Here is a 17662-nt window from a genome sequence, read left to right as displayed (position 1 = left end):
GAACAATTGTTTATTAAAAAAACACCTGCGCTTGTCGTTTCCCTGTTCAAGGGACATGTCAAGTGTTTTATGAAAACGTTTGTTAATTCGATGAACCTTCAAAAAGCACTGGAATCCTTTGTCGACTCTTGTCACTCAATAAATTATTCAAATTATTGGTTCCAAGTATCGTCGAAAAGCCGAAGATAATTTAATTTATTGTGGCTTCACAGAAGAAAAGAAGCCATCGTTTTTATTTTTAACCTGGGATTTTCACGGTACTTAGGACCCCCGTCAGCTTTTTCCTCCGAAAAATAGAAATTTTTAAAAACATCATTTTTTGGTTCTATATACGTCTTCTGGTTAAACTTGCTTCAAAAACTTGATAAGAGAGATTCTCGACCAAGAAAAGTCAATATTTTTGCAAAAATTAGGGCAAATCTGTCAATTTTCAGCGAAAAGTCCAATTTTTAATGCAATTTTGGGGGTGAAGGAGTCGAGATAGACCCCCAAAAATGCAGCCTCATCATCATTTTTGACCCGTAGAATCCATTTCCAGGGTCAAAATTTTAAAATTCCGAAATATGATTTTTCGAAAACAGCTGACGGGGGTCCTTAAATTTTCATAAAACAATCCGATAACAGATTTTTCAGCTGATTTAACTGGTATAAAAATCTCCTTGATCGAGCAATAAAATGATACATAAGCTGAGTATTTGGAGGATTCTTCTTCCGGTCCACCGCAAAAAAAAAACCTAAAGCTATTCGCACCGTCTATTTTCAATAAAAACATTTCCATCTGGGTCACTTCCGGTTTGATGCTATATTATGCTGCGGTTATATTGAAAATTCGCTTAAAAATCGATTAGGCATATTGACGTCGTTTTAAAGAGATAGGCACTAATATTTACTTTTGAAGACCGAAAAACTACCACGTGAGCAGATACTCAGCAAAGCAGGCTCAAACATTTTGTATCCCGGGGAGAATCCCTTAAGGACCCTCCCCGTCAACAATTTTCCTCAAAAAATCAAAAATTTCAAAACAGCCATATTTTGGCTTCTGAGTGTGGAAATCAAATTTATCATAGAAACTTGTAAGGAGCACTTTTTGACCAATAAAAATCTAAATTTAAGGCAAAATTGTGATCTTTTGTCATTTTTTGTCAAAAAGTCCAATTTCCAAACGCGATTTTGAGGGTGTTAGAGCCGAGATAGACCCCCAGAAAGTAGGGGTCGAAATCGTTTTCTGACCCGTAGAATCAATTTCCGGGGTCAAAATTTTGAAATTCCGAAAATAGATTTTTCGAAAATTATTGACGGGGGACGGGGGGGTCCTTAACGCTTGAACGCATATTGCGCAGATTTCTGCGCAGAGCACCTTCGAAGCTCGATAACTCAAACTTTACTTGATCAAAATTTAAAATGAACCCCCACTTTTCAGACTCTTTTTCGACGAGGAATCTGAATCTGACATCAAAAAATTTTTCTACCTCAGGTAAAAATTTTGGCTTCAGACCGAAAATTTCCGTGGATTTCAAATCCTCAAAATTTTACAAGTAAACTGACTCTTTTTGGCGAAATCAGTTGTTTTTTCATGGTCTATTTAAATTTTAGTAAAAACTAACTTCTTTGAAGAATCAAAATGACGACTTATTCTTAAAATAATAACTTCTTTTGCATTTGATTCGATTAAACTTGAGAAAATGGCATATTTTTGGGTACTCGAAATCACCTGTTCTAGCTAGGTTAAGGTTAGGGTTAGGACTCATAACTATATTTTTCTTGTCGCCAAGCGTCTCAGCTTTAATCAGGTATCTTCAATATTCTAAAATCTTTTAATAAGTCGACGCTAGAACCCTTCAAAGGCACTGCGCAGAAATCTGCGCAATATGCGTTCAGCGAAACTTTTCAAACGTGCGTTCAAGCGTTAACTTTACTGGGTCAGAGTATGCTAAATGCAAGATACCAAGCCATGTAAATGCTTTAAGGCGGCCCGCGCGAGAGAGACTGGTGAAAATTTGATCTACTTCCGCTCCTGTGCGGCGCTTGGGCTCTTAATAATACACAAAAACTGCTGGGCGAAGCTTGGCTAGGCATACAAAATTAATAATCGCTTGACTAGGCAAGTTATCCTTAGCCGGCCAGCTTTCACCATCTGTGGATAACCGGTCAAAGAATCTACTCTTCCGGTAAGGTGATTTTTAATTTGAAAAAGGAAAGAAACTGTTGGGCTAAATATCGATGAGCTACCCTAAGGCCACCTTTCGGCTATTTCAGGTAGAGCCATGCTGAAACCGAAATCTAAATCCGATTCCTAACCCGAACCCAAGTTCGAACCTTAATCCGAACCCGGACCCAGGACCCAAAAACAAACCCCAAATTTGGGCCAAATAATGCGAATAAACTCGGCCAAGGTCTGTTTAAATTTTCTATGTAAACAGCTCGTTTCTTACGATCTTGAAACCCTATTCTTGGTGCCTATCTCTTTTTAACGAGTCATTCGGGGAAATGTTGGTCCCAGATCCTGAAAAAGAAGCTATTAAATTGATAGGTGATTTGGGATTGGAGCTCAATCAATCTTATCAGAAGTAATTTTTCAAATACTTTGTTCAAAAAATAAAACGTTTTAAAGAGGAAGATACTTTAATCCAAGTGTTCCTGATAAGCAGGAAACAAACGCGTATACTGCATTGAGTGCCGAAGACGTGATAAAAACACTTCGTTTGCGAGAAGAAGCTATAGAAGCGGGACGAAAAGGACCGGGCTCGACAAGCTGTGTAAAAAAGCTGAGTGAGAGCCTAAAGCCACGGCTTTTTGGTAGGTTTCATTTCCCCAAGACCTCCATTATCCAAGGCTGGGGAAATGAAGCCCTTGCGGAAATGAAGCCTACCCGAAAAGCCACGGCTTTTTATTGAGAATCCTTTAGACCCTGGCTCAGGTTTTCTACAGAGGTTGCGGAGCCCGGGTTAAGCCTGTCTAGTACAGCATAATGAGTATCGAAAACGACACTCGTACATGTTTACTAACAACTTGGTAGATTTAAAAGCGATATTCATTTTTAATTTATTTTTTCCTTCTTTAGTGGAGGCCGTATAAGCCCGATCCAAAAGCACAAAGCTGGGCCGAACACCTTGCATCTGGTGCTTCATTTGAAATCGAACCAAATCAGTTTGAGAAATTTTCTTTTTCTTTTTATTAATATCATTCGTAGATACCGAACTGGACAAAACATCTACAGGGCTAATCTAAGCGGAAACAACCAAAACAAAGAAATAACAAAAGAAGTTTACGAAGAGATTGGCAGAGATGCTGTCAGAAAATGGTATAGCCAGATTAACAACTACAATTTCCAGACGCATAAGCAAAAAGATCCCAATGGAGAACCTGTCGACTCGTTTGTCCAAGTTGTGAGGAAGAATACGAGTCACCTCGGAATTGGGATCGCATTGTCAAGCGATAAAAGACAAGTTTTCGGTAAGAACCTCTTCTTTCACCTTACCCGCGCCGCGATAAAGAAAGGGGTTATCATTCGAGCCTATGATTCGAGCCATCCAATTTCTCTAGAATCTGGGCTGGTGGTTAGGGTTAGGGACTTGGAACTTTGAACGCGGGGGCGTCCGAGGGCAGAGCCTTCTGGTTTATGCCTTTGATGGGGGTTAGGGTTAGGTTAGCCCCCTGGGTTAGGTTGAGGGTTAACCCTACGCCGCCAAATGTGCAATATATGGCACAAGGGCTTTCCAACACCCATTTTTCTCTCCGTCATCATTTCGTGCTCTTCCATTTTTACTCATTTTCGGGCAATAGTCTGGGCTTGGGTTTGGGTTCATTTTTGAGCTCGGGTTCTGGTTTGAATTCGGATCTTGGTTAAGGTTCGGGTTCGGCCATTATATGGGGCCTAGGACGACGGAAAAGATGATGTGCCATATATGGGGTTGCGCTGGTGGGATTTTGGCCAAAAATGGTTTGTTTTCAAAAAATTCTGAAACCAAGAGACCATGTGTAAAAATTGGCGGAGATTTCATAAAAAATAGTTAAAATTAATAATTTTTGATTTTTGGTGGTAAAATCGCGATTTTTTCGGAAAAATATCACGAATTTCGGACATTTCGTCGAATAACTCGAAACCACAACGACCCACAACCAAACCGAGACCACCACAAGAAAGCTCAGACGATGCTCTCTATAGATCCATTCTAATCTCGTCCGGTAACGCCCGGTAACGAAAATGCGGCCGATTTGAAAATTTCCGTTTTGGCCGAAAATCACCTTTCTTTGGAAAAATATAATAAATAATGCTCAAAAATGTATAGACGTGCTTTTTTAAGGTTGTGCAATTTATTTCACCTACTTCCTCATTTTAAGACCCAGAACACCGTACATATTTTGTATCAGTGAAAAAGATCTAGAAACTTGACCGTTTTAGTTTTTCGAAATTCACTTCCGGTTACGATTCTAGAGCCGGAAGTAGGCGAAATTTTGGAGTCATGGTAAAGTGTGACCTATCAAATTGATGCGCAGAAGATTCTCAGTCATCTCATCATCGATTTATTTGAAGAAACAGTCTCAAACGCGGTTAAACTGACCGGTAAAATTATGAAAAAGCATGATTTAATGAGAATTTTTCAATTTTTACCGGTCGTTTACCGGCGGTTTTTGACTGCGGTTGGACTCTTTTCCGATAAAGAATGACTTGATTCATTGTTAGCTTCAATTTGATAGGTAATATGCACGTTTTTCTTATAAATTTCGTGAACTTCCGGCTCTAGAATCGTAACCGGAAGTGAATTTCGAAAACTAAAACGGTCAAGTTTCTAGATTTTTTCACTGATCCCAAATATGTATGGTGTTCTGGGTCTTAACATGAGGAAGTAGGTGAAATAAATTGCACAACCTTAAAAAAGCACGTCATAGAAGGGGCCGTCTCAGCCCCGTTCCTTGATTTTTAAATTTAAGGGGCTTGAGATCGGCGTTGGACTCTGAGGTGATCAATCTCAGTTATGTCCCCAACCCAACCCACTTCCATTCGAGGTGGAAATACAAATTATTCAAGTTTTTCTTTTTATTATGGTTTTTATTTAAATGTTTTAAAATTTTAATTTCTCTATTTGCGGATTGTTTATCTCGCATCGACTTTTTCGACTTTTTTGAGCCTTTAAAATGATAGTCTAGGTTTTCTCAGGCTTAATTTTGCAAAAATGAAAAAATCGATTTTTCGACCCCTATACCCTTAATTTTTCGAAAATTTTTTTTGATTTTTTTCTTGATTAGGACCTCAGAAATATGTCCACAAAATTTCATCCATCCAGGTCAAGTGCAAAAAAAGTCCATTTTCCCACTGGCGCAACCCCAGCCATATATCATATATGATGATATATATATTATGATATATATAGATTTGGCGGCGTAAGGTTAAGGGCAGCTCGAATGATAACCCCTACTACCACCGCGATAGATCCTTGTTTGTGTCATATGATATAACTCATATCATATCTGGGATTGGCAATCTGACCTCGAAAAAAACCTGTGTCCTCACCTGCAGGCTTCAGTAAAGTTAAGGCTAAAGAAAAAAACCTGAGCCTGAGCCTGACCTGAGTTAAAAGGCGGCCAGATTTGTTCCCGCAGGTTGCCCAGCCCAGATTGATGTGACAATATGATTGCCCATATCATATGATATGATTGATTTATTAATCATACCAAAACTAATAAATTATTAATGATAATAGGGCTGTACATAATTTTGAATCAAAATTTTTAGTTGTTTGCCGATATTGGAGCGTGAATGATGACAATAGAGAGGAAAACGTTGAACCAGCAAGGTAAGATGAAAATGAAGAGAATGATTCTCAAATTCAATAATAATCTTCCAGCGACCAACTTGAAATTGATCGAGAGGATTTGATGGCGGGTTGCCGAGCCTGTGAAGCGGCGCATAATGAGTTTCGCGCACTGCATAGAAATACCAACAGTGTGGTAAGGGCAGTTTATACTATTTGAATGAATTCGATTCATTTTTAAACAAGTGGATGCCTTGGACTCCGGATACACCAGCGCAGTTCTGGGCCGAACATCTTGCAAATGGCGGTGAATTCCAAATCCAACCCAATCAGTAATTTACTTTAAGTTAAAGGCTGAATGATTTTTAAACATTCATTTTAAGAGATAACACTGGTCAGAACATCTACAAGGCCTCCATAGCTGGTCGACGATCTTTCACAAGAGAAGATTTCGAAGAGTTTGGTAGAAATGCCGTGAAGGAATGGTACAGCAAGATAAACGAATACAATTACAATAATTCGAATGACTGGCATGAAAAAGAAGTCTACTCTTTTACCCAAGTTGTCTGGAAAAGTGTGGAATATCTCGGAGTTGGAATAGCGATTTCGAGAGATCTCAAGCACGTATACGGTAATAACCCGGGTTATTATCGACGTCTGATAATTTTAATCTAAGTTGTTTGCCGATACTGGAATATGCCGGATGGACAGTGGCCACTAACTTCCGTTCACTATTGTGGGCAAAATGTTGAGCGACAAATGTGAGGCTGAAACAGACAAGCTTGATTCATTTTTTTATTGAATAAAAGGACAACTCCTTAATATTGATACTTAAGATCCCAATTTGTTCCTGACGAAGCAGATTTCAACGCAGCACGAGTTGCTTGCTTGAACGCGCACAATGAACTTCGTCAACAGCATACCAACACTGGAAGCTTGGTAAAAACGATAAAAGCTCTATCACTTAACTATTTTTCTCCAAAAGTCGAGGCCGTATGAGTCATACATACAGTATGGCCGTGTAGATCCAAAGGCACAAAGCTGGGCCGAACGTCTCGCAGGTGGTGCTGTTTTCGAAATTCAAGCAAATCAGTTTGGCCAACAGGATTTTTCATTTTTGATTATCCTTTTCCTAGAGAAAGAACTGGACAGAACATCTACAAGGCTCCAATAACGCTAATCAATAGAAAATATTTTGAAGAAAGTGTCAGAGATGCTGTCAAGGAGTGGTATAGCCAGATTGACAACTACAACTTCGATACGCACGGCAAAAAGGATCCATATGGAGAAAGTGTCGATTCCTTTGTGCAAGTTGTCAGAAAAGCAACCAGTGCCCTTGGAGTAGGCATCGCGTTGTCCCAGGATAAAAAATTTCTTTACGGTGATCAATCCAGTTTGAAAAGTCAATTATAGAATTTAAGTTGTTTGTCGATACTGGAACGTCGACGATGATGTCAGACCTGGAAACGTCAATCGACTCAAGTAAGATTTTCAGACTAAATAGAGTATTCAAAATCGCCTGAGAATTTTGCGGATTTTGGGTTAAACTAATTTATGGAGGTGATTTTATCAATCTGGGTTTTGATTGGCCGGTAGGCTTAATACAGCATTCTCATTGGTCATCTGAAAATTCATTTCCATAAATTGGTTAAGTCCAAAATAACATAAAAATTCAAATATTTTTTTTGTGATTTTCTTATTAAAATGATTAAATATATATTTATCATTTTCGATTAAATTCTACTATCATGAATTTTTCAGGAACATTTTTGAACTCGATTCACAAGTCTTGGAGGCAGGTTACCGAGCCTGTCTAGCAGCGCACAATGAAAAACGCGCCAAGCATAGAAATACGCCGAACTTTGTAAGAGTGATTTTACTTTTTCTTTAAACTCCCTTTTACACAAGTCTATGCCGTACGTTCCTGATACCTACGCGCAACAATGGGCCGAGCATCTCGCATCAAACGATGAGTTACGAATCCAACCAAATCAGTCGAATACTGGACAAAACGTCTACAAGGGCACCGGAGCGCCTCGTGAATCCTTCACAAGAGAAGATTTGGAAGCGGCTGGAAGAAGTGCTGTCGAAGCATGGTACAGCGGCTTTTACAACTACGATTTCGACACTCATGATTCAAAAGACGGAACCGGAGACGTCACCAATTTCACCCAAATCGTGTGGAAAGGCGCCACAAAAGTCGGTGTAGGAATAGCCGCTTCCAGAGATGGCAGATCTGTTTACGGTACTGCCTCTTTATTCTTACTTCAGCGTCATAATTGCTTCGTAGTTGTCTGCCGTTACTGGGATATGCCGCATGGACAAGCGCCCAAAACCAGCGGCCACAAAATGTCGATCGACTCAAGTTATATTATTGAAGAAAAAATGACTTCATGAAAATCTGAAAAGAAATATTTATAATCAGCGGCCTACTATCAGCCCATTTCCCGACTTTCCTGATTTTCCCTGACCTTTTATTTAATAAATGCATCCCTGATTCCTGAAAAATAATTTTTAAACTCAGCTTTTTCTTCATAATTCTCGATTGATTTTCGGAATCGATCGGGACTCATTTTATCCCGACATAAAAATTTAATCTTTCTAAAATGCTGGATTAGCTTTACTAGTTAGCGATCCATTTGGGTCGAATAAAATTCCATATATTGAAACAAAGAAGGATGCAGGTCTTGATTTTGCTTAGATAGAGAGAATCAAAGAAAAACGAAATGGCTAAAGCGATCTTCAAATCATTAGTCAAACAAAGATGGAGTGGAAAGAAGCACAAGTCCAACGAGGGCTGGGCTGGAAAGTGAACTCTTGATTAATCCCTTGATATTCTGATCCCTTTTTGTACGTGTTTCTCACAGTACATAAGTTGGATAACTAATTGCGTTTATCGTATTCGCGAGCGGGAATACAAATAGTGAGCGACGAACGTTGTTAAAAAGAGCAAGTTTTATTGTGGTGTCTCTGAGTAAAAAGTAGAGTTGTGTGTGTGTGAACTGTGTCAGTGAGAAATAAGATCGTTTATATATGGTTTTCATAAACCGTGGTGAGCTGTTAGATCGTGGTGAGTGACTTTTTCGTGAGTCGTGAGTTGATCCTAGTCCGTGGTGAACTGTGCTTTCGCGGTTTGCGGCGGAGCGTTTGCGCGTGGTGAAATGCGCTTCGCGAGTCGTGAATAGCGCTTCGCGGGTCGTGAACTGCGCGCGGCGCAGCGCGGTGAACTCAAGTGGCGGATGACTAATGAGAAACACTACATAATTCCTCCTCCATTTATTTTTAGATCGTTTGTCTTTCTGGTAGAGGAATGTCCTGTGTTTGAAAGTCCAAGATTTCATCAAGGATGTTTTGTCCATAAGCAGTAATCGTGGCGAAAGGATCGTTTTGGTTGACGGGAGAGTCAACGAGCGGCTGTTGAGCTGGGCCAACCGGAACATCATTTACTTCTTCGATGAACTGTATTTCTGAATGAGCCGAGGTGTTTGTTCGTGAGTCTCTCAACCCAAGGTGCTTCAGGTGTTCGTGAATTATGAAGGTGACCTCAGATTTCAGAATTCGTAGATCGGAAATTTCGATATTTTCAAGTCTTCTCCAAACAGACCTTTGTTTTGCCCATTTCCTTGCATATTCGGAGACAATTGAATTTCTTGTTTCCGGATTTGCTCCTTGGGCAGTAAGTATTAGGCATTTGCAGGAAAAGATAAGGAGACACTTCAGGTTACTGTCGATCGTGCTGAGATTGAGCGATTTTTGAGTCAAGATTTGGAACCAATTTGTCTTTTCCTTGATAGATACTTCGATTTCTTCGAGAAGCTCTCTAATAACTAGAGTTTTCTCACAGTCGATTTCTTCCACAATTGGTATTTTTATTCCCATGACAAAATTGAGCGCGAATTGTTGGTATCTTCGTTTTATGCAGCATCTCTGAAGGTGGAAAATATCTGTTTCAAGGTTAGTCGGCATTTCTCTTCTGCTTAGCAATTTACATGATAGAAACACTTTTTCTTTTAATTACTTCCGGACTTCTCTTTTTGCCACTTGAAACACGGATAAGTGTGATCGTAGGAACTGTGACTAGCGTGGTTGATCTGTTGAGCTTCTTGTCTCTTCTTGTAAAGTCATTTTTCGATTTGGCTTGTTTCAGTCGGTGCATTTCCATTTTCACGTTGGGGGAACAGGGATGTGACGACGGGTCCCTTTTGTCCTGGCGCGGGAGATTTCGAGTGTTGCAGCGCGCGGGGATGTTTTTTTCTGTTTGAACAGCCATTTTCATCGATTTGGATTCTCGACTGCGAACTCGAGCAGGAGCTTTTCGAAAAACCAAGTGAGCAATTGAACATTTGTGAGCAAACGAGCAGTTTTCATTTCTTCTCTTCCCCCTTTAAGAACAAGGAGATTCGCATCGTTCCATTCGAGCTGGGAGAATGCGGCAAGAACATATTTTCGAATAAGGTGATTGGCAACTGCACACATTGCCAACATCTGCGGAAGTACGGCGCAAGGTTAGGAATAGCGGTGCAAGTAGAGGGCGCCGATTACTTGAACATAATCAATTTTATGCGGTCGTAAATCCACAGTGGCCTGTATAAACTTTCACGGCGATTGAACGGAACTTGACTCTCTCTCTCTCTTTACGAGTGTGCATCATATCGCTAAAGTTGTGATCATTGTATTTGAGCATCGTTCGAACGGCAAACAGGGCTTTTATACTTCATTATTCGAGTTTCTATTGAGCAATTCATGAGTTGAACATCTCATCTTATTGTTTTTGTCTAGAGCGAAGACGATCTTTCCATATTGAATCCTTCTTATCCTTTTGATTGATCAGCAGTCGATCATTGACTGTACTAGGAGGGTCTTCTGAGCAAGGATTGTGAGCTTGAGCTTCTTCATCTTTCAGAGCAGATTTACTAGATTTAGCTTGTTTTGGATCTTCAGTGTGTTTTGAACAAGGAGCTGATTTTTGAGCTTGAACTTTTTCTGGTTTGAAGTCGTTTTGAGGCTTGTCACTGCAGATCACTTGCGTTTTATCGTCCTCAGTTTTGACTTTGAGCGGTCGGATCAGACTAATATTTCTACGGTACTCTTTTCTGGTGAGCGGGCACTTCAGAATGTAGCTGTCTTTTGAAAGCCTTCTATGAACTTTGAACGGTCCAGACCAGGACAATCCAAGTTTTCCAGAGTAAGGATCAGGTTTCCAACAGAGAACATTACTTCCAATTGGTAAAACCGGACAGTTGTTCTTGTCACGTTTTAACAATGACTGGTATCGTTGGACTTGGAAGTTAAGCAGAGCAGGATGTAACTTCTTGAAATATGAATTTAACCCTCTAATGAATGGCTGGATATTTTCTGTGATCGGCTCTTTGAGCGAATAAGGAACATGAAATTGTCTTCCGTACACAACTTCATTACTTGATAAACCATCCAAGGAGCCTTTTGGAGTGTTGTTTAGAAAGTACTGTACCATTGGCCAGTAGTCGGACCAAGTGCGATTTGTGGCGAGTTGGTTTTTGAGCTTCTGGTGAATTTCTCGGTGGATTCGTTCGCACTTTCCATTTGACTTACTGTAATAGGCACTTGTAGTACTGCGGCGTATCTCAAATCTGTCGAGGATGGCTGTTGTTTTCGGACCAAACTCTTTGCCATTATCAGAAATACAATTTTCGGATATTCCGTGTCTCAGTATTATTCGCAGAAGAGCCTTAGCAACGAGATTGTCGGACTTGTTTGAGAGCGGTTCTCCATCGAGGTAGCCACTTAAGCTATCAACGACGGTGAGCAGGTATCGTTTTCCAGCTTGATCTGGTCGTGCGTAGTCCACAAGGTCAATATGGACCTTTTCAAAAGGGAGTTGAGCAAATTGGCGATCCTTTATGAGCGAAGGTCTCATTTGTTTGAACGGCTTGAGTCGAATGCATGTTTCACAGGAGCTTGTGATCGCGCGAACTTTCTGTTGTATGTTGCTTATAAAGAATTTTCGTAGCATCTGCAGGAGCTGTTGACTTCCGGCATGAGCTGTCAGGGAGTGCAGATAAGAGATAAATTCATCAGCAACAGCGCTTGGAAGAACCAATCTGTTATTTGAATAAAGAACATCATTTTTGAGCATAAGTCTTTTCGGTGACTTGTTCAGCTTCGCTTTCACTCGAAGATTTCTTGTAACTGAGCATGCGTCTTGAGCAGTTGCCATTTCCTCTGCTGTAAATGATCGGTTTTCGAACGAGAAGATAACATCACTTGTTGTTAACGTTGACAATGCAAAGATTGTTTCATCAACGTCGAAGAAGTTTTCGGAGTCTCTCTCAAGGTCAGAGCTTTTTGACTTTGGTAAACGGCTGAAGAAATCTGCAGAGGCCATTTCAGGACTTGATCCGCTTTTGTGAATGATCGTGAAGTTAAAAGCGAGGAGGTAATTATGTACATTACATAATTTTATGTCCAATTTCTGTTTTCGTGATTCCCGAAATAGATAGAGCAATGATTTATGGTCAACATAACAATCGAATTCGCAGTTGATCAGGTAGTACTCAAAAAATTGGATTCCCCAGCAGAGAGCGAAGAGTTCCTTGATTCTCATTGGTCGCTTGAGGTCGGGACCCGTAAGAGCTTTGCTGAAGTATCCAAGGGGTGCGAATCGATCGTTTTGAACTTGATAAAGTGTTCCTCCGACTGCGTATCCAGATGAGTCGGTAACAAGGACGAGTTTGCATCCGGGTTTGAAGTGCGCGAGAGTCGGCTCTTTCAGGAGTTCACTTTTTACTGTATCAAAAGCTTTCTGGTGGATGTCGGACCACTCGTATTTCGCTTTTGCTGATGTCAGACGATAGAGCGGGGACAGGATTTCACTTCCGCGTTTGATGAATTTAACATTAAAGTTAACCATGCCCAAATATCTCTTCAGTTCAGCTTTGTCTGTCGGTGGTTCCATCTTTTCAATCGCTTCAAGATGTTTTCGGAGCGGTTTGATACCATCAGAAGTGATTCTGTGACCAAGAAAATCTAATTCTGTACTGGCGAGCTTACACTTTGCGGCATTCAGGACTAGCCCATGTTCGTAGCAGGTTTTAAAGACAAATTCTAGTGCTTGCAGATGGTTTTCCCAATTATTGTCAATCACGATCAAATCGTCCAAATAAAGCAGAATAGAGTCATGTTCCATCAGCTTGTTCATGATTCTAGAAAAACAGGCTGGGGCATTGCATGATCCATAGAGCATCCGGTTAGCTTGGTAATGTCGGTTGTCGTAACTGAAGGCCATCTTGTGGGCATCAGCTTCATGAATGAGCACTTGCCAATATCCGCGAAAGAAATCTACTGAACTAATGTAGCATTCTTTACCAGTAAGTTTCTCCCCAATTGACGTAAAAACACTTTGCATACTTGGCAATGGGAAGCGATCTTTCTGCAACAGCTCATTGATCATTCGCGCATCCAAAGAAACTCTGATTGAAGAATCGTTTTTACGGAGTATAATGAGCGGAATGTTAAATGCTGATTGTGTCTCTTGAATGACAGTGAGCTGCTTCCAGTTTTCCATCTGGTCACTGACTTTTGGCACTAGGTGAATGGGAATTTTCCGCGGCGGTTGGTGTGCCGATTTTGTTTCGTCATATAATGGGAGCGAATATCTGAAACCAAAGAGTCGACCAAGATCGTTTGTGTCCATGTTGAAGGAGAGTCGCCATTTGTGAGTTAAAGTTTCGAGCTGTTTCTTCTGTATTGGATCAGTCGAGCCATAAGATCCAATTTTGGGAACAAAGTTTATTTTGCGAGCTTTTTCTGATCGTAGTTTTACGAATTTTTCGTACTCTTCTTTTTCGCGACTAGTTTCCTTATCAATTTCGATCAAACCAGTTAGGAACATATCAGAGGAATTTGGATCAATTGTTGGAATAACCTTATTTTTGAGCGTAATTGAGTTTTCTTCGATTGTTATTCCTTTAAGGATATCCATCCCCAAAATGATCGGGCAAGATAGGTTTTGAACGATGAGCGGGTCCAGCTTCAATTTAAGTGGCGAGGAGCTGGTTTCAAATTTGGCGTCGATTGGAGAGCTGAGCGTTTTCACATTGACGATTTCTGAGTTCGCACACTTGAGCTTTATTGAAGATGGGATTTGTTTGTTAATAGTAGACGGAAGGAGATCTAGGACGTCTGAGCGTAAACATGTCCTACTTGCGCCACTATCGATAAGGCAGGGAAATTTTAGTCCGTTGAGCTGAATGTTGACGAATTTAAGGGAGGCCGGTGCGAAAAGAGCACTTTCGCAAGTTTCAATGACTTTTGATAGTCATGCCTCTTTCTTGATGATCTTCTCGACTTCTTCTGGAACTGTTTCTGAGTGGAGGTATTTGCATTTTTCGCCAAATCGGCATCGACCATTTCGAACAAAGGCGATGCAGTGTCCTTGGAGCTTGTCAGTAGGGATTCTCGCTCTTGGTTTTCGTTTTTTCTCCTTTGCAGGTTCTTTGGCGGTAGCGATCATTTCTTTGAGCGTAGAGCAGAGCTGAGCCATTTCAGATTCTTTTTCATTATTTAGGCATTCAGCTGCGAAGATATTTTCTCGTTTGTAGAAGCTACGTTCTAGTTCCATAGCACGTTGAGCGATATTTTGAAGATTGAGCAGAGATTTTTCTCGTCGTAGCAATTCGGCAAGTCGCGGATCCTGGCATTCGATAAATCGGTCACAAATAATTGACTCATCTGCAGCGTCAAGTACCAGCTTTCCGTATCCCTTTTTGAAGTATGCTTGAAGCTTCGTAACTGCCATTTGCTGAGTCTCTTGGCCTCTCTGGAACGAAGTGTAGAGATATTTAAAGTGTTCTTTATCTTTGCCGAGAACTTGGATGAGCTTTGTTTTGAAACTTTCCCAGTTCTTCTTCTCTTCTTCTGTAATGGCTTCAATCAAAGAGGTTCCACTTTCTTCCATAAGAATTTGAGATAGAGCGACGCTTATAAGATCTGCATCTGAAATTTTAGAGCAATTTCCATAGAGTTCCATGTTGACGATCCAATTTTCAACTGGTAGTTGCGAGTCGAACTTCGGGGTTTTCATTTTTATTTGTCCAAAGGGCTTTGATCGATCCGGTGATGCTTCCTTCTTTTTCTGAGCAGGATCTGGTTTAGGAGCATTTCCGGTTTTTGGAGCAGAACCAGCTGGTTTAGAGTCAGAGGGTGGTGGTTGGAACTTTGTTTCCTTCTTTTCAGACTCCTCAATTCGAGCAAAAATTGAGTTCAGGTTATCTACAACAACGATTTCGTTGATTTTAGCTATATCAATTTTATGATCCGCCCGGGCAGTCTTCTGAACTGCTTCTTGAATGTTGTTCACATCGAAATCGGGATCATATTCGAGTTTTTGACCCGTTTTTCGAAAGAAATATTTCTTATCCATAGTATCGAACAAGTCAGGCTGAATATCGAGCAAATTCAGGACACATCCAGACTTGTCAAATCGAGGAATAGGGAGCGGATATTTTCGCCTCGGATTTTCGTCATAGATAAGCATAATTTCTTTCGCAGTCAAATCGACTACGAACTTATAATAAAGTTCTCCCATGACACCGTTAAAATGGAGCAAATGGACTAACCTGTAGTAACTTGAGTCAGTTCTTCGATAACCACGGTCTGTAGAGCGTCAGGATAATTTCAGCAGGAATTCTCTGTCTCTAGCTGGATTGTAGTTCCGTTTTCTTCAGTCACCAAAATATGTACGTGTTTCTCACAGTACATAAGTTGGATAACTAATTGCGTTTATCGTATTCGCGAGCGGGAATACAAATAGTGAGCGACGAACGTTGTTAAAAAGAGCAAGTTTTATTGTGGTGTCTCTGAGTAAAAAGTAGAGTTGTGTGTGTGTGAACTGTGTCAGTGAGAAATAAGATCGTTTATATATGGTTTTCATAAACCGTGGTGAGCTGTTAGATCGTGGTGAGTGACTTTTTCGTGAGTCGTGAGTTGATCCTAGTCCGTGGTGAACTGTGCTTTCGCGGTTTGCGGCGGAGCGTTTGCGCGTGGTGAAATGCGCTTCGCGAGTCGTGAATAGCGCTTCGCGGGTCGTGAACTGCGCGCGGCGCAGCGCGGTGAACTCAAGTGGCGGATGACTAATGAGAAACACTACATTTTCGCCCTTTATTAAAAATAAGTCGGACGGTCTAATTTTTTTTTCAATAATAAAGGCGTCGCAAATAGACGGACAAAAATAGCCTTCTGAGACGGACTGGCAGTGACAGGACGTTAATCCGCTTTCTTGAAAAAAGGGGGATGAGCTTTGCCGTGGGTTGCGATGAGGCGAGACGGCAGAGCGTGCGGAGATCATCATTCTGCACCGATTCAGATGCATTTTTAATAAATCAATTCAAAACATTACGCTCCGCTCAGACTTGAGAATAGAATAACGATTATTGAAACAGAGACAAAATATGGCTTTTTGGTAAGAATTCGACAAATTATTTATAAGTTATGTTTTCAATAAGATCGAGTTTTTAAAAGTTAATTACTTTAACTTTTTTTTTAATAAAGAATTTTGATTCAGAAAGGGAAAAAATGCGACAATTTTTACTGAAACTTGGGTCAAATTAAAGACCAATAAGATATCTGGATTCGGCGGATCATCCAATCAGATTCCAAAAAATCAATAACGCTAAAGTCTAATCAGAAGAGATTTTGACACATCTTTCTACACTCAGAATTTCATGGGGATTCAGAATATATGGTCAAAAACCGATTCTGAGACTTGACCCTGTGCGCGTACCATACCCTCAAATATAAGGCGTAAAATCTTCAAATAAAGAGAAATTCCACCCAGCCCGTTAAAGCTTTCGATATTGGGTCGCTCAACTTCAAAACTTAAAAAATTATGAATATATTTTTATCAAAAAAGAGCGCTGTATCACTTGGAATCATGGAGGACTCATTTTTAATTCTACGTTGACAGGGCGTTTCCTCCTTTCGGTGTATTGAACCACTCTCTTATTGAGAAAATCTTTGAAGCGCATTAATATTTGTAATTTTGCATCAATAAAGCGACTCGTTGGAGGGTCTATTTTAATCCAATCGAGTAATAGACTAGCGCCCTAATGATTTGCGCGGCCTACTTTTCGCTAGAGTCTTAATTAACGAATTTATTAATTAGTAAAAACAGCTACTGAGTGACTCGCTGGATAGCTAATCAACCATGTATTTGCCAAGACGCAGCAACAAGGACGGAAAGAGCGAGCTAGAGAAAGAGAAGCAAAAAGAAGAGGTAACTTCGGCTAGTTCTGGTATTTTATTACTCAGCATTTAAGGGGGTAGATATCAAGAATTAGGATTTTCTGCCAGACTTTTCTCCAAAAGTTAAAGTAGTAACACCTTTAATTAACTTTGAAAACAAGAATTTAGAGCTTTTTCTATTTCCTATGAAGCCGAAATTTCGACTTTCAAAAAAATTTTTCACAAAATTTTTCGTCAAAGATCGCTAACTTTCCTAAAATGGTCATTTTGGCGACAATCGGAGGTGCTCGATTTGCATTGTAGCACCTCGAAAGCTCAAGAAGTCTAATTTTTGGCTTCCATAGATAGTTGATTGAAATAAATCTTGAGCAGAAAAAATAAGGGAGTCACTTTGTTAAGATCACTTTTGTTAAGAAGACTTTGTTAATTCGGGAAAACACTGACAGGAAATCAAATTCTTGATATCAACCCCCTTAAAGTAAGAGTAGGTCTAAATGACGGCAACCCTTCCAAATCAAGACTATCCTTTACGCAATATAAATTATTAATGATCATTATCATCATCGCTTCTCTCAATACCTTTCCTATCGACCTGTTTTGTTACAATCAACATACAGTTGCTTTTTTCTATTTTCGACTCAATTAGAAAAGCGCAGTAACTAACATCATCAGCATAATTTAACAAGCCA

At 40.1% G+C, this 17662-nt stretch overlaps 1 protein-coding gene across 1 annotated transcript; it reads left to right on the top strand.

Moving 5' to 3' along the window:
- Positions 1 to 2468: 2468 nt before the first annotated feature.
- LOC145708043 (uncharacterized) lies at positions 2469 to 8255 on the top strand. The gene is made up of 17 exons (XM_081785662.1): positions 2469 to 2567; positions 2612 to 2736; positions 2951 to 3012; positions 3062 to 3147; positions 3191 to 3453; positions 5735 to 5795; positions 5847 to 5949; positions 6000 to 6085; positions 6137 to 6384; positions 6430 to 6514; positions 6590 to 6692; positions 6739 to 6845; positions 6890 to 7134; positions 7175 to 7235; positions 7515 to 7617; positions 7662 to 7998; positions 8044 to 8255. The coding sequence occupies exons 1-17, from the start codon at positions 2488 to 2490 to the stop codon at positions 8148 to 8150; spliced, it is 2262 nt and encodes a 753-aa protein (XP_081641788.1). The 5' UTR covers positions 2469 to 2487; the 3' UTR covers positions 8151 to 8255.
- The last annotated feature ends 9407 nt before the right edge of the window (positions 8256 to 17662 follow it).

This window comes from Oikopleura dioica, chromosome 1, assembly GCF_907165135.1.
Source record: "Oikopleura dioica chromosome 1, OKI2018_I68_1.0, whole genome shotgun sequence".
Taxonomy (NCBI): domain Eukaryota; kingdom Metazoa; phylum Chordata; class Appendicularia; order Copelata; family Oikopleuridae; genus Oikopleura; species Oikopleura dioica.
The sequence above is the reverse complement of the archived record's forward strand: the minus strand, read 5'-3'. Positions and strand labels throughout refer to the sequence as shown.